This window comes from Leptonychotes weddellii, chromosome 9 (assembly GCF_054177405.1).
Source record: "Leptonychotes weddellii isolate Sample4059 chromosome 9, ASM5417740v2, whole genome shotgun sequence".
Classification (NCBI taxonomy): Eukaryota; Metazoa; Chordata; class Mammalia; order Carnivora; family Phocidae; genus Leptonychotes; species Leptonychotes weddellii.
This window is the reverse complement of record NC_138377.1, coordinates 39,521,079-39,542,735: the sequence shown is the minus strand read 5'-3', so window position 1 is coordinate 39,542,735 and position 21,657 is coordinate 39,521,079. Positions and strand designations below refer to the sequence as shown.

Genomic DNA, 21,657 nt, shown 5'->3' with positions numbered 1-21,657 from the left:
AAAAGCCCCTCCCTTCCAAACAAAACCAACATCCTTGACCTAAAAACCAAACATGACCAGATTCTAAAGAAACCAAGTATTTCAAATCGCCTGCTGGTACAAAAAATGATGGCATAAGCACAAACTCGTACGAAACAGGTTTTATCTTTCAAGTCCTACTCCTCAAGAATCACTTCCTTGTGATTCAGCTTCTACAATGTGAAGTGTTCAGGAACAGTCTCGGCATCACAAGGACCGATGTGTCAGCCCGCCTCTGCGGGTCCTGTGGCCCGTGGCCGAAGGGAGCCCAAAGCATTTTCCGCTTCAACGGAACGGAACACACACTCGTCTTTCTTCCGCCAACACGGGTCTGGGCAGAAGGACCTCTGACCCGGCTGTTCTATTATAAGCATGTGGGTCACCCCCATCAGCCATGTGATACACAGAAATGCTTGTGTCCTGCTTTAAAAAAAACCCCCAACAGTTTAACCTCTTTTTGTCCCAGGCACTAGCCTAGCTGAACACACGAAGTGCACCGGAGCACAGTGGAAGAGCAACCTGGACACAAACCTGGCGCGTTTCGGTCCGCGCGCACTAGCGGTGTCCAGTGTACGCCTTAAACCAGGACGTGACCGAGGCCGCGGCGGACGAGATCATGCCCCCGGCACTGCTGCTCGCGCCGGGCGGGGACAGCTGGCCGCTCTGGCTCTGGGAGCCTTCCACGGGCTGCGAAGGGATATCGCAGAACCGCGGGCTCGGCAAGTTCTCCCAGTCCGTGCCCAGGTCGGTCTCCTCATCACTGACGCGCTCGTCGCCGCTCTCAGCCGATTCCCCGGCGACGCCGGGCTCCACGAACTCCATGGACTCCTCCAGGTCCGCTCGCACTTCAAAGGGTCCCGACCTGCGCGCACACACAACCGGCACTGTGACGACGGTGACGCGGGCCTGACGGGACCTAGAGTCCACCCGCTTCCCAAGCCTGCACCGGACCCCCCGATGGTCTGTAATGGCGGCCTGCTTCACCTGAGTAACTGCCATCCAAGGAAGGAATAAAACCACAACACCACGTGTTCAAGTCCACCTACCCGATTTGTGAAGATCCTGGATGGAAAAAAACCCTCCACCGAGACTAGGCCTGCTGGTCCAAAGTACGATTTCCTCTTTAAACAACTGCAATATCTATGCATTCCGATGGGAAAGTTTTGACAAAAACAGTCACTGGATGTATACTCTGGGCTGTCCGTGGAACCAGTAATAAACAATATAGAAAAAAACGTACAGATGTTCTCTGCCTTATGGAAGCCCCCAGTTTGTACGTTCCTACGACTCAAAAGAGCCAACCAGTTTGGGTGCGTGCATGTTAGCAGTGCTTCCTTGGATTGGTGTCAACAGCAGGCTCAGGCACCCATTTTAAGATATGATCACGATTTTCTAGGGGCCCATTTATAACAGAATGAGCTATAACTATTTAGAACATAGTCATCTGGAATAATCCATATTTCTGCACTGTATTTGAGGAGAAAACTGTTCCCCAAAGGTCCCTGATGACATCATCGTCTCCAAATCTAATCACCTCCCTCAGGCCTCACCCTCTGGGACAGCTCCTGAGCGCCGCTGTGGGGCGGTGTCAGCAAACCCTGTCAGCCCCTGCCTCACGAGAGCCCGGCTGCGCTGGCTTCGGGTGGGCAGTCACCCCACCGCCCCCTGCTCTTCTCCTAGGACTTCCCGGTAGCCAAGGCCCCCCAGCAGCCCCTCTCCAGTGCTGCCCCCAAGATAAGGACACATGCCTCCGATAATGACTAGGGAAAATGATGGGGGTTAGCAAAAATCAAATGACAGAGATCCTAGAATAGGTACAGCTTGCCATTTTAGTCTATGGCCCAAAATTCTTCATGGCCTTAACAATGACAAAAGCCTAGCGATGGCCTCCCATAATGTACCTGACCATGCCTGCACCTTCCGACTCACTTTCTCCAGGGTCAAGCAGCCTTTGTTCCTCCAAGACAACCTTGCTTCCCGGCTGCACCAGCAACAGTAACAGCTAACACTTCTGTCCCAGGCACTGTTTTTAGAGCTTTACAAATATTCATTAAATTGGAAGATGCACCATAGGGTTTCCCTTTGGTCTCCTGTGAGCAATTTGCATATCAAAGAGCCCCTCTGACCAGGGGCTCCCAAGTTTACAAGGCCTCCATCTAGCCCAGAAGTCCTTACTTTTCGCAAGGGGTGAAGGCAGCAAGAACTGGGAGACTCTCCCCATGAACCCCCCCCCACCTCCCGCTGCAGCTTTTCCAAACTAACCAACCATCACTGAAACCGGCATCTTAGCTGAGTATCCCTTTCCTGTTTCCTTAAAAGGCTCTCCTTACAATCCATTTCTTTTCTCTTTTCCTTTTTCCCCTTGGTAAATAGGTCTCCAAAGATTTGTTTTTGATGCCTCTCCTTCCTCCCAGCTTCACCGCCCGCCAGGGCTCTCCACCGGAGCGCCAACCTTTCCAGCTCATCTCACCTTATCTGAGCCAGGCAGCCCTTCTCCAAACAAGCCGGCTGGGCCTCCGCCCTCATGCTCCTGCCTGAGATCACCGAATAAATCCCCTTTCGAGCCTCAACACATCCCCCACCCCCCCCCCAGCTCAGGTCCTCACTGCACCACCACCCCTTGTAGCCAGCCTCTACCTGCAGTCAGCCCCACCCGCCTCAGCGCGCCAGAGACCTGCCTCTTTCTCTCCTCGCGGCGGCGGCCTCCGAAAACTGTTCGTAAGGTAGCACCTCAGCGGGTTCCCGCCTTTCCTAAACACAGGGCCCTCTCATTCTGTCCTGTTGAGCTTTGTTGTCCGGGGGCCTCTGCAACTAGCTCCAGATGAAGCCTTCCTGCTAGCTCAGAGGCATAGCCTGTTTTCGGTTCCTCTTTGATGTCGCCTTATCTACACGGACTGCCATTGTCCCCAGACCCCCTCTCGAAAGGTTTTCCCAGGAGAGAGGGGTGATACTTCCTCCAGCAGAGCTCCCCAGGAAGCCAGGTGGGACTCCAGTGCTCTGCTGGAGTCCCACAGGGCAGAGTCTAGTGACACGGAACAGGTACTCAGTGAAGTACTGCGACTGAAAAACCAGTGGAGGATTCCCAAAGTGGCCAGCTGGAGCAATTTCTGTTACCCAGCATACCCTGAGCCACACACATCACACAAAATTAGCAAAAGAATTAAATCTTTTACGCTTAAGGTCATCAGGGAATAAAAATTACTAATTTTCTCAAGATGCTGCAGGGAATTCTTCTTCTCGATTAAGGCAACAAAATGACCTTTTTGGTTTTTTAAAACTCTCTTTTGCAAAATATCTTATTTCAAAAATATTACCGGACAGAATATACAACATCAAAAATGAACCCTAATGTAAACTACGCACTCTGGATGATAATGATGTTAACGTAGGCACCATCAGGGTAAAGACTGAATCCGATAAGAAAAATCAACAGATGTTAAATCTAGGGGGAAATTCTGATGAGCCGGATAACTGCATGGTCTCAAAGTGGCTCCCCACAGACTGCTTCTTAGTTGCAAGGAAGGAAAAAGCTAGGATTATACAGTGGAGAAGGTGGAAAGCATCGTGACTGGGTGATCAAATTAACATCACCAATGAGGGACAGATGGCCACTGTGGCCCCCAGAGTGTCCAGGAAACACTCCTGGCCCAGGCGGTGTTCCAGCCTCGAATGCACAGAATTCCTGGAATCTCACTCCAAGGAAGCACCAAATTCAGAATGAAAGTTCTATTAATACAAAGGGAAAAATGTTAATGTCGTTTAAGACAAAGTAGGCAATGGAAATACTCCAAATTTAAAAGAGGTTAAAGAAACACAGCAACTAAATCCAGCACCAGACTCTAGGTTGGACCATATACTGGAGGGAAAAATGCTGTACAGGACATTAATCTGGTCCACAGTGGATTAAACTATTGTATCAATGTGAAATTTGCAAATGTTGGTAACTGTACTGTAGTTAAACAGGAAAATACCCCTATTTTTAGGAAATACATATAGAAGTATTTAGGAGTCAAGAACCATGATATATGTATATCACTTACTCTCACAGGGTTCAGGAAAAAAAATGTGTATGCGTGTGTCTTTATGGAGACAGATTACACAAATGATAAGGCAAATAGGGTAAAACGGTAACAAAGGTGAGTCTGGGTAAAGGGTATATGTCTTTGTACTACTACTATTTTTTGCAATTTTGAATATTTTTGCAAGTTTGAATTTATTTCAAAGAAAAAAGGTTTATGTTGGATTCTGGATGGGATCCTTCCTTCAGCTGGTCTCCATGGAAACAGGACGTCCCACCCAGGTGACTGATTGAGGCAGGTGTGGAAGGGGACTTCTGAAGCTCCAGCTCCTGGCCTCTGGCCCACAGACCACCAGCTCGGGGGCAATGAGCCTGGCTGAGTATGTGTACTTCTGTCACACAAACCCCTACCCTAACTGGAGAGCTGACTCCAGGGCAAGCCCAGAGAAAACTTCAGACCCTCCAAAGAAGTCCACCCCTAGCAGAAGAGAGCCTGTTTTTTGGAACTACCACCAATACTGGATATCGTCAATCCTTTCCATTTTTGCCAAACTGATGGGTGAAAACTGGAAAGCTGTTTTGAATTGCACTTCTTTATTCTTGATTGAGGCTGAAGACTTTTTTCATTTGAATACTGATTACTTGCATTTCTTTTGTGTGACCTGCCTGGATTAATCCTTTGGCTGTTTTTCTATTAGGTCTGCTTTTCTTTTAGAGATTTGAAATTTTAATCCGTCGTCTGATATACAGGCTGCAAAACAGATCTGTTGTTTATCTTGTAACTTTCTGGAATCTGGTATTTTACCAGAGGCACTTAGAGTTTTTACACAGTAAAATATGTAACTCCTTTCCTTCATGGTTTTGGGGTTTTGTGGCTTGCATGGGAATTCCCTCCCCATCCTGTGATTATAAAACACTGTCTTTCTCCTATTTTATACGGTTTTTTCCTTCAATAAAATAAGGTCTTTTCTATCATCTGGAATTTATTTTTATATACAGAATGTAGTATGAGTCGAGCTTTGTTCTTGTGTGAATACCCCACTAGCCCGCCACTATCAATCTATTATTATCCAGTTCAACATGCTGGCCCTTGTTGTGTTATGCTTCTCACAGGGACAGGGCCTCTTACAGGGTCTCTGGACTCTCTTCTCTTCGTCTAATTGTTCCACCTACTTGCATGCTAACGGCACCTTGTTTTAATTACCTTTATACTATGTTTTAAAGAGGGCCAAGCCCATCCTTTACTATTCTTTTTCAAAATTTCCTTGCAGCCTGTGCTTCTAGTTCAACTTCAGAATTAGCTTGTCAAAGTTCCATGAAATACCTGTTGAAATTCTGATCAGGTTTCCTTTTGGGGAGAAGTAGCATTTTTGTAATACTCAGCCTTCCTCTCCTAGAAAATCCCGAGGGTGTTCCCTGCCTCAGGCCTTCTTTCATTCAGGCCCACGCCTTGTGCAGTACCTGGCAGACATTCAAGAAATAGGTGTGGAATCATTTTTTTTTCAAGTTTCATATTTTCTCTATATGGTCTGGATATATTTTGTAAAGATTATTCCTAGATAATTTATTGTTTGTGTTGCTACAGTAAAGGGGGACGCTTTTCTCATTCCATCTTCTGACTGGCTGTCAGCACGTAAGCAAGCACGCTCTCTTGGATGGCCAGTTCACCCATCATACCCTCCACAACAACGCCAACCTAGCTTCTTTCTTTCCAACATAAATAGACCTTACTTCTCTGTAAAACCGTCCCGCCTCGCCTAGGCTCCGGAGCCATGTGAACGCAGCAGTGACACGGCATCCTCTTGTTTTCCTCACTGCACAGGAATGCTTTTATTAAACATCCATGGAAGGAACATGTCATTAAATATAGTCTTTTCTGTAGGCTTATGGTAGATATCCTTTATTAATAAACTATTTTTAACTTGCAACTAGTTTTCTTCACTTATTCATAGGAACGGAATTTTATTCACTGCTTTTCTGGCATCTATCAGGTTGATCTTACGGGTTTTTTTTCTCTTTTTTGATCTGTTCATGTAATGAAGTGGTGTGTACTGGTTAAAAGCATGAGTATCTACCACTTAGTGGAAGTGCTGGAACCCTGGCCCTACTACTCAGACTGCCTCTGTCATCAGGGGCACGAATTACTTGACCACGCTAAGCTTCTGTTACCAGCCCCCTCTGTAAAATAAGAATAATAAGTCCACCTATGATTTAAGGCATGTCTGGTAGTTGGCTCAGGGTTGATAAATACTGGCTCAATAAATATTAGTTCTTATTATTAATGATTTTCTAATGTTGAGCCCTATATAAATAATGTACCAAGAGGATGGCAAACAACCCACAGAAATCAACCACTAAAACTGGGATGGATTTCCAACAGGTTCATGTGGTTTATGAACTAATGAATGGAACTTGAGGAGAGGAGCATGAACTCCCTGTAAAATGGCACAAAATTCTAGGTGTGTGTGCAGTTCCCTGGAGAGTGTGCACAGCTTTTTCCAAAGCGTTCTATGTCCCAGGAAAGTTACTGTGTTAGGTGGCGGGGAGAAACACAAGCCAGTGGCTAAGAGCAGATTACCACGGCAAGTTCCCTGCAATGTGGAGGAAGCCAAGCACCCTCGCCGGTGGAAGGGACCTCCCCTGAGCCTTGGTTCCAGTCGTAAAAGCAAATGAACGATGGGAAGGGGACTCCCCAAAAGAACGTTCCCACCTTTTATTTTCTTTGTCCTCTTTCACAAGTGCAGATACACTAAACCAAGTCGTATCTCAGAAGCGTATGGACAGACAGCTAAGAGTGTGGAAAAAGGACACGTACTCAGAGAAGGGTGACCTGAATGGTCCTAGCTTCCTCTGTGTCATGTTTTTTGGGCTGAGAGACCAGGAAGATCCCATAGACCAGCCCTGGTTGGTCTTTTTTGTTACTGACTCCTGTTTTTAAGGTAATGGATTTTAAACTAGTTCACCCCATAAACTTGAAATACCCTTTATCTCCAATAGATGGTGGCCAGAGAGACAAAAAGACTGGGAAGAACTGTCACAATGGGAGGAGGCAGGAAAGGCAAGGCACAGGAAAAGGGGCAGACACTACACAGTGCTAAGGAAAAGACGTGGAGTCCAAGACACGGCTTCCGGTCTTCAAGGACGGCACGAGGCGGCCCCTCGGGGAACATGTGGGTTCTTCTATTTCATTTTAGGTGTTAAAAATGTTTGCTATTAATTTTCCGAGAAATGATTATGTAAGGACCATAAAGGTTCAAATATGCTTAGCCACTCTTTCCTTCTGTACAGGACCGCATTATTTTTGTCCTTTGTGGAGACTCTGGGGGTGAGGACCAGGCCCCTCGCTCTGCCGACGCACATGACAACTCTATTAGAAGTACTCACAGCACCACCACTTAGAGAAAAGCAAACACCGTTCTTACCTGCCCAGGTGTTCAGAGTTCGGACTGACCAGGTACATTAGGTTCCTGAGAGTATGCAGTGGTTGTAACTGATCTAAGTTTACATGCTAGAAAAAGCGAAACACTGATTAATATTTTGAACCAGGTAACACATTAAAAATTAGCTCACAGTATATTTTCCATACCTGAGAAAAGCACAGGTAAAGAATATTTGCATTCAGTTTCTTCACTGCTCGAGTAAATTTCTGTCTACTGAGATTTTCCCCACAAAATTCACTGGAAAACAAACATACAATTTGTAAAATTGTATCTTTCTGAGGAAATTCTATGGTAAAATGTCTATCTGGAAGTACACCACAGCTCAGTATAAAACAAACCCCATGTCGTTTGCCTCTTTGTAAGTTAGACTCAACAGAGACTTTCTGAGAATGAACCACCGCCTTCAGGACGAGCAACTTCACGGCAGCTAAGAAATTACAAACGCAGAGACCCTCTAGCCAAGCAGCTCCACTTCGGAAAATTTATCCAACACAAATACTTGCACACCGATGAAATGACGAATGTACAAGATTATTCTGTGAAGTATAAATAGGGGGCTGGTGAGACCCTGGCACACTTACACAAAGAAGCCTCTGTTAACTGTCCACTCCGTGGAGAATGCGAGCTGGAGGCTCACAATGGCCTGACGAGGCCCACCCAATTTGTACCCCTGCCGTCTTTGCTGCCCTCGCTCTCCCCAGGGCTTGCTCCCCTCTTCCCTCAGGGTCACACGTGATCATACACCCGCCCACTCACATACCGCAAGCCCCTTCCCTGCCTCCACGTTCCCGTTCCCTTGCTTTCATGTCCTCCACGGGATTCATCACCATTGGACACCCTGCTCATTTATTATCTGTCCCTCTGTTAGAATGAAGGGCCAAGAGGGCAACGATTATGTTCTCACCACCACTGTAGCCTCTCAGTGCCTAGAAAAGGGCTCCAATATTTGTTAAATACTCAAAAAGGTGTAAAACACCCTAGTATATCTTTTGTGTTTAAAAGGGGAGACCGATGATAATACATATTTATTTGGCTTGAGATGTAAGGATGACCAGACAGGGGTAGGAAGGTCTTAGTAGAACTGAGTAGAACTTAGAACTGAGTAGACTGTAAACCTTTACTTTTTTTTTAAAGATTTTATTTTGGGGCACCTGGGTGGCCCAGTCAGTTAAGGATCCGACTCTTGGTTTCGGCTTGGGTCATGATCTCAGGGTCGTGAGATCAAGCCCTGTGTCAGGCTCCCCGCTCAGTGCAGAGTCTGAAAAGACTCTCCCTCTCCCTCTGCCTGCCTCCCCCCTCACCCCCACATGCTCTCTCTCTCAAATAAATCTTAGAAGAAGAAAAAAAAGATTTTTAAGTAAGCTCTAACCCTGAGATCAAGAGTCGCATGCTCCACCAACTGAGCCAGCCAGGCACTCCTACATTTTTGTTTGAATTTTTAAACCACCTGTTTTTATTTTAAAAAGTTAAAAAAAAATATTCAAGTGTTCTAATTTACCCAGTTCTTATACGTGAGCATGCCCTCTGAAGATCCTAGTTTGTCCTTCAATTATTTTTCCAAATGGGAGAATTCTCTGTGGTCTTCTCAAAGACTTCATGTGCAATTATAAGATAATGAAACAAATTTGCACATTAGGCTTTTGAAATTAATCTCAATATTTCACAGTCATTTTTCTAGCTTAATAATACTTAAATTCCTGGTTTTGGTTCAATTAGAGTAAGTACACAATAGGAAAATGACATCTACGATAAAGATGACATTGCCACCTTCGATTACTTGCCTGTTGCACAGCTTTTTAGGGAGATTTATGTCAAGTATATGAGACAAAATGTTGACCAGCTGAGTCGCATAGCACAATGCAGCACTGATCGTGTAAGCGGGGTTACTATGCTCCATGTCTGAAGTATAAAAACAACCATATACAAACAACTTTAATTTCAACAAAAAATAGCAATGAACCTAGATTTTATGATTTATAATTTTATCATTACATTGTTGATGATTATGTTTTGCTCCTTATTAACATACTAATAAAAGGTTCATGGCCACACATTAATGTTTCATCATTTATGGTTTTTGCGGAGCGGAATGTAACCTAAGCAAATGAGCCCAGGCAGACCCAACATAAATGAAATTAAAGTCTGAACTGCTTGGACCTGTGAATGTATTATTTATTAGAACAGTAAATGCCCAACTTACATGTCACCCCTCAGAGAGGCCTCCCCTAGGCTACGCCTGTCTTGGTGACAACAGCTTTGTTTCGCCAGCACCTAGCATCGTGCATGACAGAGAGCACATACTCACTGTGTACTTGCTAAATGACTAAGTGAACAATCTTTTCTCCACCAAAGAAAGCTCTAGAGGTTTTCAAGGGTTTTTCTACTGGGCTATTTCTATCTCCATTTCGGGCTGCTAAAACAAGCTCTTTACAAAGAAACTATAAAAACAGGACTCAACCGGCTAAATATACTAACTAGTGAGGTCTTTTCATATAAATAAAGCAATATCGGTCCCCCAAAAGTGAAATATCTAAAAAATGTTTTCAGTCCATTCACTGATGGACTGGATATAAAACGTGGTATATCCACATTACATACAATGGAGTATTACTCGGTCACAAAAAGAATGAAATGCTAATTCATGCCACAATATGGATGAACCCTGAAAACATTATGCTATGTAAAAAAAGCCAGACACAAAAGGCCACCCATTGTATGATCCCATTTCTATAAAATATCCAAAATAGACACATCTGTAGTTACAGAAATCAAAATTACAGATCTTCCTTGACTTACAATGGGGTTATGTCCCGACAAATTCATAACTTGGAAATATCCTAAGTCGAAAATAACATTTAATGCTCTAAACTACTGAACGCCATAGCTTCGCCTGGCCTGCCTAACACAGGCCCGGAACACTGACATGAGCCTGCAGTTGGGCATAATCATCTAACACAAAGCCTATTTATAATAAAGTGTTGAGTATCTCGTGCAGTGCATTGCATCCTATACTGAAAGTGAAACACAGAACAGTTATCAGCGTATCTACCGGCTGCGGACCTTCACGACCACGGAGCTGCCTGGGAGTTGCGGCTGCCGGGGCCCGGACCATGAGAGAATATGCACGGCACAGCGCTAGCCCAGGAAACGATCCAAATTCAAAGTTCAAAGCGTGATCGCTACTGACCGTGTATCGCTTTTGCACCAACATAAAGTAAAAAAAATTGTTAAGTTGACCCACTGTAAGTTGAGATCATCTGTAGGGGCTGCCCAGAGCTGGGAGGAGAGGCGACGGGGGCATGACAGCTTCGTGCCCTGGAGCTCCCGTCTGGGGTGATGCCAGTGCTCTGGAACTCAACAGAGGGGGTAACCACACAACACTGTGAATGTATTCACGCTGCAGGACTGTCCACTTTACAACCGTTCATCTCATTACGTAAATTCTACCTCAATTAAAAAACATACCTAACTTCTAAGTTTTCAAGGACTATTTTGATTCTCACCAGGCCCCTGCGTGGTTTTCTTCTCTTCCACCCAATTGTAGTATGCAGAGTAGTCCCCGTTGTTGGGAAGGCTAATCCAAGGCCCTGTAATGCTAATGCTGGTGTCCCCATTGTGATCGTCACAGATCCATCTTCCCGAGAGGTAAGTCGTCCTCCGGGCTTCAGCAAGCTTGCTCACGGTGCTGGAGGTCATGGCACTGTCGCTCTCTGAGGACACATCTGCAGGATCTCTAAAAATCAGAACATACATATGGATTTCAAGGGAATGGGATTTAAAGAGCATGCAAGATACTTGCCTGATATGTAGAACACTGAGAGATGCACACACGAGGACAGAGTTTAACTAGGATATACAAAGGTAAGTAATTCTATCAGACATGAAGCTCAAACCAGCTGTGGCACAGAAGGCCATACCAATGTGAAGAGGATGGCACCATGAGCTGGGGCCTCAAGTATTTGGTCTCAAGACCCCTTTACATGCTTACAATTTTTTGAGGACCCCACAAAGAGCTTTTGTGTATGTGGGTTAGATCTACTGATATTTACTTGCATTAGAAATCTGAGAAAATTTTAAATTATTCATTCATTTGGAAATAATAAACCTATTACATGTTAACATAGCATATTTTATGAAAACAAAAAACCTGTACTTTTCAAAACAAAATTAGTGAAGAATGGCATTGTATGTTGACCAGCTGAAACACACAGAAAAACACAGCACTGGTCAAGAATTTTGAAAATCTCTTACACCCAAGTCTTGCAGTTGTTCTTTCAAGTAAAAGTAGTGTCCCATGCAAAAACCAGCTAGTTCCACTTGCAACCCACTCAAGTGCTTTTTCTTAAGCCCACCACAGCCCTTCAGTCTGGAGCCAAAGAGCCTTCTGCACAGTTCCCATTTCATCATGTGGTATATTAAAACAATGTGTACACAAGGATCAAGACTTAATAAAATTTAAATAAAAATATGATTTCTACTGCTTCATCAAGAGCATCCTTGCTGTGAACTGCTTTTTTCCTCAAAAAACGCAAGTACGTGGTAGAATACGACTAGTAACATAGTTGGTGTCACTGCTTAGACATCTGTCAAGGCACCAGTTTTTACCCACGATAGCTTCTGAGCCGCCAGTGCAAATGTCCACATGGTGAAAAGGGAAATGAAGTGTTACCGTTTGTACAGAAATACTTGCGACAGCGCAGACGGCACTCTGAGCTCTGAGCACCATGGGCCGGGAGAGCGGGAAGGAACGAGAAGTCAGGGCGGACACAAGCGGGGCACAGAGACCATCCGACCCACGAGGTTGGGGCGTCGGCCGCCCAAGGGAAGCGCTAGGAGATGGTGTTGGACAAGTAGGTGGGGAACTGGCAGACTGGGGAAGGGCCTCTGCGCTGCACTAAGTTGAGGTTCTGTTCTCAATCCTTTCTCCTCCTGCCACTGCGTGCCTGTGGGGTAAGTGCCCCTGGCGGTCACGGGGAAGTGGGGCAGGGCACTACGGCCAGGTCTGAGCGGCACCTCTGCTTCTTCCTTCTTCCACGGAACAAGTTTGAGGAATGCGAATGAACAAGAAATCTTATTACAGGAATAACTTCAAAACTATCAGCTTTAAAAAATTACCAGCATATAATATCATGTACTGCTATAAAAGATTTAAACAGCACAGGCAGAGAGGAGTAAGTTTTTCTCCATGTTTTCTCTTCTGCAGCTTCGCATTCAGTTGTCGGTCTCCCTGGTCTCCTCAGATCTGGGACAGCAAATTAAGACTGTGTCGTTGTTTAATGTGTTTTAACACTGATATCTTGGTCCATCAGAATCTAATTTAGCACTGGGGCTGCCTGGCTAGCTCAGCCAGAAGAACACCCAACTCTTGATCTTGGGGTCAGGAGTTCAAGCCCTACGTTGGGTGCAGAGATAACTGAAAAAAATAAACTTAAAAAAAGAATCTGATTTAGCATAATGTTTCCATTTTATTAGCTTTTTCCTCCCCAAAGTCCTGGTCGTCTGTTTTTACACCAGTCTTTGGATACCCCAACTCCTCCCCACTGATCCAAAAGAGTCTATTTCTGAACTTCCTATTCTGTTCTATTTTGAATCTGCCTTTTTATTTTTATATTTGCCAACTATTACTAATGAAAAATTACTTGGTAAGAGTCGGGGAGCAGGTTTTCAAGCCAGAATAATCAGACCTTGAGGCTTTTAGGAAGTTAACTATGGCAACAGCCGAAAGGACACAGTGAAGTAGAGGGAGCAAAGCGGAGTAATTTAAGTCCTCACTAGTCACAGTGCACGGACTAGCCGGGGAAGGATGCTTGGAAGTGAGGACAACTAAGGGACAGGAAAATCCTCAACTGGAACAGCCTGATGGTTAGTGAGAAAGCAAATGAACTTCTCAGTAGCAGTTTTCAAACCTCATCAATTATCTGGGGAAGTTAAAAAAAAAAAAAAAAGTATTACAAGATGGGCTGGAGGGCTAAAGGTGTGTCCTCTGGAACCTGTATTTTTCAAAAGTTCCTAATTGACTCTGATGAACATCCAGGTAGGGAACCACTGTCTTGTCCATCTGATGACTCCTGAGGGTATCCATGCACTAGAGCCTAAGACTAAACTCACAGTCTCTGGGGCACCTGGGTGGCTCAGCAGGTTAAGTGTCTGCCTTCAGCTCGGGTCGTGATCCCGGGGTCCTGGGATCGAGCCCCGCATCGGGCTCCTTGCTCAGCAGAGAGCCTGCTTCTCCCTCTGCCTGCCATTCCCCCTGCTTATTATGCTCTCTCTCTCTCACTATCTCTATCTCTCTGTCAAATAAATAAATAAAATCTTTAAAAAAATAAACTCACAGTCTCCAGCGCTTGCCAGGGGCTAGTTACCAGGAAAAGGCTACGTCAACAGGTCAGTCAACAAGTGAGGGCACCACTTCTCTGAGGGCCACTGCCCTTCACCTTGGCTGCCTCCCCTATTTCGTGCAGCGTGTACTGTTTGCTGAAGCAGATTAGACTTCAGTTTAATTACCAGGAAAGCCAATGACCCCAGAATGAACCCGATAAATGAGGCGTTTCCATATTTGAAAAATACCTGATCTTTGAAACTTGATCTATTCCTAGAGTCAAAAGACTCACTGTACCTCACACTAGTCTTTACTTCCTCGATTGGAAAAATGACAGAGGTGAGCTCTAATATATGAGATCGCCGAAGATCTGCCAGACGCTCATAATGACTTCTTAAGTCAATGGTTTTTTTTTCTACCAGGTCACCAAGTCTGCGATTGTGCCTCTGAATCTTCTCCTTTTTCTCTTGATGCCGCTGTGCTCGAGTATAGAGCTTCTGATTCTTTTCCTTGGTTTTGAGAAGGCCTTCAGAATCTGAAATAAATCACACCCAACAATTATCTCTACAAATGGCTCCTGGGGCCTACAGAACCCACCTCACAAGTGTAAGCATCTTCCTGAAGTTTAAACCGAAAGCAAAACCTCAATCAGGTTAATGTTCCACTAAGTGGAAATTGAGAGTTTAGCTTAAGTAAATAAATAAATCAAAGTGGACCATCACCTAAAGGACTCTGGGTCTCCATCTGTAGTCATCATTTGTAAGAATCACTCAACAACTATCAAGTTTAAGTTCAAGCCAGGAAATATCTGACTTATTGGTAAGCACTGAAGAATAACCATGATGGGCAGAAAAGATATCTAATCCAAGTTTGAAAAACTTACTGGCTATCTGATTTTCCTTAGAAACCTCTTACATATGCCTTGGGCTCCACTGAGACCCAGGGATAATCTCACGACAGGTGGTCATGCAGCAAAGAAACAGACCAAGGGCTCTGAAAAGTTACAGTGGAGTGTGGCGGCACCCAGCAGGGTGGGAGTCCTTATTATATGCCAGCATTTGAAGCACTGCAGGGGCAACCAAAGCCCGGCCACACAATCAAGAATGGAGACAGATGCTCATCCTGTCTGATGTGTGTCCTTTTCATGAAGCTCCTTCAGGTTCTGGATCAAAACCTGTTAGGGTGTTAGGGCTGTAACTCAACTTCTCTCGAGTGGCAAAAACGAGTTGCAAAATCTCAGACTCCTAGAAGTAACTTAGGAGGCTCAGACAAAAGTTCAAAATCAAGCTCATTATTTTTCCACAAAAGCCTCATCTTGATACCTAGGTTCTCTACTTAATGATTTTTTTTGACCTGTCCACGGCCTAAGTCAGTCCCCTGCTGGTCAATTCCATGGGCTGACCTACTATTCTTCCGCAGAGGGCTTTCTTTTCCTTCCCAGTGTTACAATCTTACTAACTCTCCCCCAAACCCCCCTTCCAGCTCAGTTCCACTCCAGGCCTTCACCAGCCCAGTCTTCATCAACTGTAAGCAGTGCCCGGCAGTTCTCCACTGCGCAACAAACACACACCGACCTCCTTGGCCTTGAGGCCACTCCCACACTGGCACATATCCCACAGTTCCCTTCTGCACCCCTTCACCCCAGCCTCATTCAGTTACTAGGCACTCCAAACCTTTTCCACAAAGTGGAACTATTTCAGTGCATGCATGCATGGATGGATACTGAACCAGTCATCATTCCCTTCAGGATGTCCTCCACAGATCCTATTCAGATCAATGTCTCTAGGAATGCTATTAGCTTCTACTCTTCAAATGTCCAAATTTTTCTCATTCAGCCAGGTCCCCTTCCATAAATGCTCCCCAGACCTTCTGCTCCTCGGAAGCCCAATGCAATGTGTGTACCTCACCTATAGCTGAGTTCCTTACACCAGGTCCAGCCAAAGCCTTGTTCTCCCCTGACTAGCATATAACAAACATCTGATAAACATCCTCACTCAGAGGACCACTGAACCTACGTATTTCACTGTAGGCATAAGGTTTCTTGCGGTTTAGTTTCCCCTTACTTGTGCATTCTCTTTACCATTCTTGCTCAGTGTGGATGTTCTAATGTTTAAGTTGCTGGTTCCATCACACTTATCTTCCAGCAAGCTCATTCATTTTCATCATCACTACTGAGCTCTTTGCAAGTGCTCAAATGAATGTCTGGCCATGGGCCCCAGTCATATGGTCAGATTTTTTAAGAACAGTTTCCAACTTGGTATCTACTGGATCAAAACCTGTTAGGGTGTTAGGGCTGTAACTCAACTTCTCTCGAGTGGCAAAAACGAGTTGCAAAATCTCAGACAGGGCGCCTGGGTGGCTCAGTTGGTTAAGCGACTGCCTTCGGCTCAGGCCATGATCCTGGAGTCCCGGGATCGAGTTCCGCATCGGGCTCCCTGCTCAGCGGGGGGTCTGCTTCTCCCTCTGACCCTCCCCCCTCTCATGTGCTCTCTGTCTCTCTCATTCCGTCTGTCTCAGATAAATAAATAAAATCTTTAAAAAAAAAAAAAAAACTCAGACTCCTAGAAGTAACTTAGGAGGCTTCTAGGTGCCACCCTTCACAGGTGGCAGGACACCACCAGTCACCTAATGTGCACTAGTGCAGACTCAGCACTCAAGAGTTTAATTTGTCCTCTCCATGCCATCTCCCCCTAAACATAAAAACACTTTGATGCTACTTCTGTCATCTACTGTTGCTTATTTGGATAAGTAACTTTATAGCACAGATCGACTCAACCTTAAAGGTTCATACAATCCAACTTCTCTATCTATACCAAATATCTGTATTATTCTGTATCATGACACATAAAATCAAAAGATTCTGGAGAAATATTCATCAGGTTCTACAGTTTATAATATATAACCTTTTCCAAATATATGTGATATTTTAACAACAAAATTTAAACAAATACTATTTACTGGGTAACAAGCTCTTCACTTGTGGACTTGAGACCATGCATGGTTTCTGGAATCCATGAACTCCCTTAAAATTGTTTGCAAAATTTTTTGAGTCTCGTCTAAAGGGTGGCAACTAGACTGCATTTATGTTCTAAAGAGCAGTGGTTCCCAGCCCTTGGTAGGTCATCAGTACCACCCAGAGTAGTGCTCCTCAAAGCGTGGCCCGTGGATCTAGGCCCATCAGTAAACTTTTACCAGTCAGACAAGAGAAGTACAGAAATACAGAGTAAGTTTAGCAACATTTTTCTTTGACATGCCATCCAAGTGTGCAATCATTTTTCTAGTATTTTATTGTACTTTATAAAAGTATTGGTATCAGCTTATGACATTAGAAATCAGAGAGGGAAAAATGGTCTTTTACTACAGACAGTTTAAGAACCTCTGACCCAGTCCCCACACGAGATTTGAATTTCCTAAGTCCAAGGTGGGTCCCACGATTCTCTCTCTAGATTTTACAAGGGTTACCAGGTGACTCTGAGGATTTGCTAGGTCCACTGCTTTAGTACCAAATCTTTTCTGTGGTGGTCGTTTTGTTTTGGGGAGTTAGGAATCTGTTAAATTCAGCTGATCAAAGTTTTAAACTTGCTCATCAGGCAAGGCACAAACTCAGTAAATCCAGCAATTCTAGGAGGTTCACAGACACCTGGGAGCAAGTCGCCCATGTGAACATCATGGGAGGATGTGGAGAGGGGGGTAAGTTTCAAGTCCCTACGCTGCTGCTGAACCAGAGCCTCTGGAGATGCACACAAAGCTCAGTGGGTAACCAGCTGTCTGTGGTTCTGAGCACCTCTTCCCCATGCTGCTTTCCTCTCTAGCTTACTAAGCCTGTGAAACTCCACAGGAGCATTTTATTAGGACAAACATTTTCAAAGGAAGCTTTTGCTCTATTACATACCACTATAAAATACTTGCTTCTGAAAGCAACGAGCAGACAAGAAAGGGATTCATAAGGTATGATGGTGACTCACTCTGAATTTTAAACAATGATCTTCAGAAATACATGGAATATGTCTAAGGATACAGGATTTCTAAGAGGACTCTCCTAAAATTTGATAACCATTTACGATGAAGGATGAGGTACACAAATATAATGTAAGATTAATACAGATTAAAAGGTGTATGAGACTCACAAATAGAAAAAGCCAATATTCTGTGTTTCTGGAGTGAACTAATAATTATAACTGAGTACCAAGCTTCTTCTTAGCAAAGGCAAATGGGAAATATAAATTCCTTAACTTTTTTAATTGAGAAAAGTAGTTTATTCAAAGGTCATCATATTTGTGTGTATATGTATATATAAAATATATATATTTGGAAAAATATTTACTTAAAATCCTTATACAAATGTTTTACAAGAGGAGGAAGGTAAGCAGGAAACCTTTCCAGGTTGTTGTTGCCTTCCCACCCCTTCTCTCTTTCTCCGTCTCTCTAGTTTATTAATCCAATGAAATTCCACACTAGCCCTTTATTAGGTCTAGAAGAAGGGGGACACATTACTTACTTATTTTCATTTCTTCATTTCCTTTACAGATGGTTTGTTTCAGCTGTTCAATCCTCATCTTACAGGACATTATTTTCCATCTCTTAAAAAAAAAAGTATGCAATAAATATCACAAATGTTGGTCTCTTATGATTAATATGATTTTATACCTAGGATCACTATTATTTTGAGGCATAACTTAGAAAACACAATGAAGAATAGACCAATATGATTATATTTATTGTAACTTTTGTGACTAACTATGGTGGACTACAAAAAGAAGAAAATGTTATTCTGGTTCAGTGCAGAAGCTGGTAGGAAATTAAGACAGAAAGAAATTCACTTACTTCTTTCATGTGTAATGAGGACAGAGAGAAATGGTGAAGTACATTCTCCTAACCTGCTCTGTCCACTATACAGCTAATGATCACATGTGGCTATTTAAAAGTCATCTGAAATTGCATAAAATTCAGTCCCTACTCAACACTACCCACATGTCAAGTGTTCAACACATGTGGCTAATGGCTACCATACTGGGGAGTTTAGACATAGGACGTCTGCGTCATCACAGAAAGTCCTACTATTGCACTGCTCTAAACTCTTCATGCTATTTACTGAGGAGACCATTACCATCACTGTATTATCTCACTAATACAATACGCAATTATTACTTGCAAAATAATAAAAACTTCAATAAAAACAGAAGGTTTTCTCCCTCAAGATGAATAAAAGATCAGTAAAAATGCAACCTGGCAGTCAGTTAAAAAGTAGGATTACCTATTCTATAATGCCTCTATTAACTGTGGATAATTAAAAGCCTAAAACAGCACTCAAGTATTGATGGTGTTTAACACTGGCCTACGTGACCGGTCTGCGGTACAAGCCGCAGAGCAGACTGCGGAGACGCTGCAGACGGCAGAGTGCTAACCGCCCTGATGGAGGGACACCTGAAAGCAGACTCGCGGGGACCAATGGACTGACTCAAAGATGAAACGGCCACGAGACGTCTTCACTTTTAAAGGGCACTAGTCTTTAAGAAGCAATATTGAAATCTTTTATAGAAAAACTAGAAAACAGTACAGGGAATTTAGAAAAACAGCAAAGGGATTCTTTATAAATAGCCTTTAATGGTCTTTTCCCATACAGTGTATTTTGTTTCACTTATGTCACATACATTCTTCAAGTATTTAAAAATTATGAATGATGCTTATTGTGAAAAAAAACTAAACAGCACAGAAGAGAAAAACATAGTGATTAGCCTGACTCCTTCCCATTCTTCAGGGGTAATCTCAATTAAACTTTAATATGTATCTTTTCAGATTTTTTAGAGCATACTCATATTTAAAACACATACACAAATGGAATCATACTTCATCCTAGCCTTTTTGTTTGCTCTGTCATTAAAAAAACTCTTGGATATCATTCCGTATCAACACATGCGGACTGATCATTCTTTTGAACAGCTATACTGTATCAATTATTTATCTCATCCTGTTTGATAAGCATTTAAGATATTTATGGATCACTACCCAGGCTCTAGTCAATCATCTTCTTATCCATAAATCTCTGCATTCCTGTATTTTCTTAGGAGGAAAACTGAATATACCACATGTGCAATTAAAAAAACAAAACAAAAAACACACCCCAACAAACCACTAACTTGTCCTTCAACCAAATACATCAATGTATACTCCTACCAACACTGAATAAAAGTATTATCAAACTCCTTATTTCCATATGCTGTGCTCATTTTTTCCCAGTTATGTTCATTTTGCTCAGAGTCTTCAACATACAGAACTATTAAAACTTTTACATGGTCAGTGAAAAAAATGTTTCCCTTTTATGGCTTATAAAGGTCTGCTCATCTGTAGGTTATATTTATAAATACTCTCCTATATTTTAATATTTTTATGAGTTTACTTTTCACATTTAATCATCAATCCATGTAGGCAGTGTGTGTTTACAATGAGTAAGTTTTTTCAAAAAGCATAGTTCATCGTTCTTGTATTCCCATGTCAATACCAGACTTCATATTTATCCTTTATAATGGCTCTATAATTAATTGCCAGTACTCTGGCATCTAGATAAAATATTTGAGGGCCCACACTACAAATATATTCAAATAGAGGGCTGCCAAAAAATGATTCAAATAAATTTAAATTCAAAGTGATATTTTAAGCACTACCAAATGAAAAGCATGTAACCACAAGTATAAAGGATATTATTTAAATACTTCTTACAGCTTACCAACTGATCTGTTATCCATTTTCCTTCCATAGCTTTTAACACTCTGCACAGAGAAAAGACAATCATAATTATATTTTGTGAAACTCAAAAATGTAAAATCAACATCTTTTTAAAGTAAGTTCTTAAAAATGTCTGGAAATACCAAAGTGAGACTCAAGCATTCAATAATGTTTTCCAAGGGTGCCTGGCCAGGTCAGTCAGTGTAGCGTGTGACTCTTGATCTTGGGGTTGTGAGTTTGAGCCCCACACTGGGTGTAGAGATTATTTAAAAATAAAAAATAAAAATGTTTTCCAAATTCCCGTTCTCTAATTTTTCCCCCATTTCCTTCTTTTTGCACTTTTAATACTGCCCAGAACCTTTCTGTAAACATTCACAATTTCCAATAACAGCCAGAGCCTTTGTCCTCAGTCATAATCAATCATTTCTATCAGTCATAATTATTAATAATAATATTTACAAGAGAATTCATAATCTAAAATGTGATGCTCAGTTCCCAAAGAAATGGCACAAGCCGGCACCTGTAAAAACCTGTCCTATGAAGTGTTCTACGGAAGAAATAAAAGTTTCTGTGATTAAGTTAGAGAAATGACTTAAATAAATCTAAGCAGGGTTCTGTAATGCAGGACATCTCAGAAGATTTAATCTGCTCATAAATGTTTTCATAGACCTGGAGTGCATCTGGAGAACAGTGACTAGGTCACAGTTTGGGACAGAAGATTCTACAGGACAATTCTCAAATCCAGAGGGTGAGATTCATCAGGGGTGCTTGTTAATAACTCAGATTCCAGGGCCTTGCCCCCCACCCCAGACCTAAAGTCAGAATATCTGAGGATAGGATTCTGAGAATCTGCATTTTTAACCTTTATCTCAGCTAATGAATTCTGATGTAGATGATATGCAAGACCACACTTTGCAAAATGCTGATCCAGAAGAAGAAAGATAAACAGAAGACTTGACATCTTACAGGAACCACCACTTATTTGCCTGTTCTGGACCCATTTGCTGCACATCAATTATCTGGGCCAGGGGTCTGACTCATCAGTCTAGTCACTGAGTGCCTGCTGCGAAGGCAATGGATCTGATCCCAATGTTTCCTAGGAACCTGATAATCTCTCCTGTTTTGCTTCTCCCACATGC

At 43.0% G+C, this 21,657-nt stretch overlaps 1 protein-coding gene across 1 annotated transcript in view; it reads right to left on the bottom strand.

The window, feature by feature from the left end:
• Positions 1–7: 7 nt before the first annotated feature.
• The window catches only part of ATG14 (autophagy related 14), a 36,434-nt gene continuing 14,784 nt past the window's right edge, over positions 8–21,657 (bottom strand). The window contains exons 3-10 of the mRNA XM_006736466.3: positions 20,520–20,562; positions 18,294–18,375; positions 14,093–14,330; positions 10,980–11,209; positions 9,258–9,375; positions 7,623–7,713; positions 7,459–7,544; positions 8–880 (exon numbers count right to left, since the gene is read on the bottom strand). Of these exons, the coding sequence (XP_006736529.1) occupies positions 574–880; positions 7,459–7,544; positions 7,623–7,713; positions 9,258–9,375; positions 10,980–11,209; positions 14,093–14,330; positions 18,294–18,375; positions 20,520–20,562 (1,195 nt within the window). The 3' untranslated portion in view covers positions 8–573. The remainder of the gene's footprint in view (positions 881–7,458; positions 7,545–7,622; positions 7,714–9,257; positions 9,376–10,979; positions 11,210–14,092; positions 14,331–18,293; positions 18,376–20,519; positions 20,563–21,657) is intronic.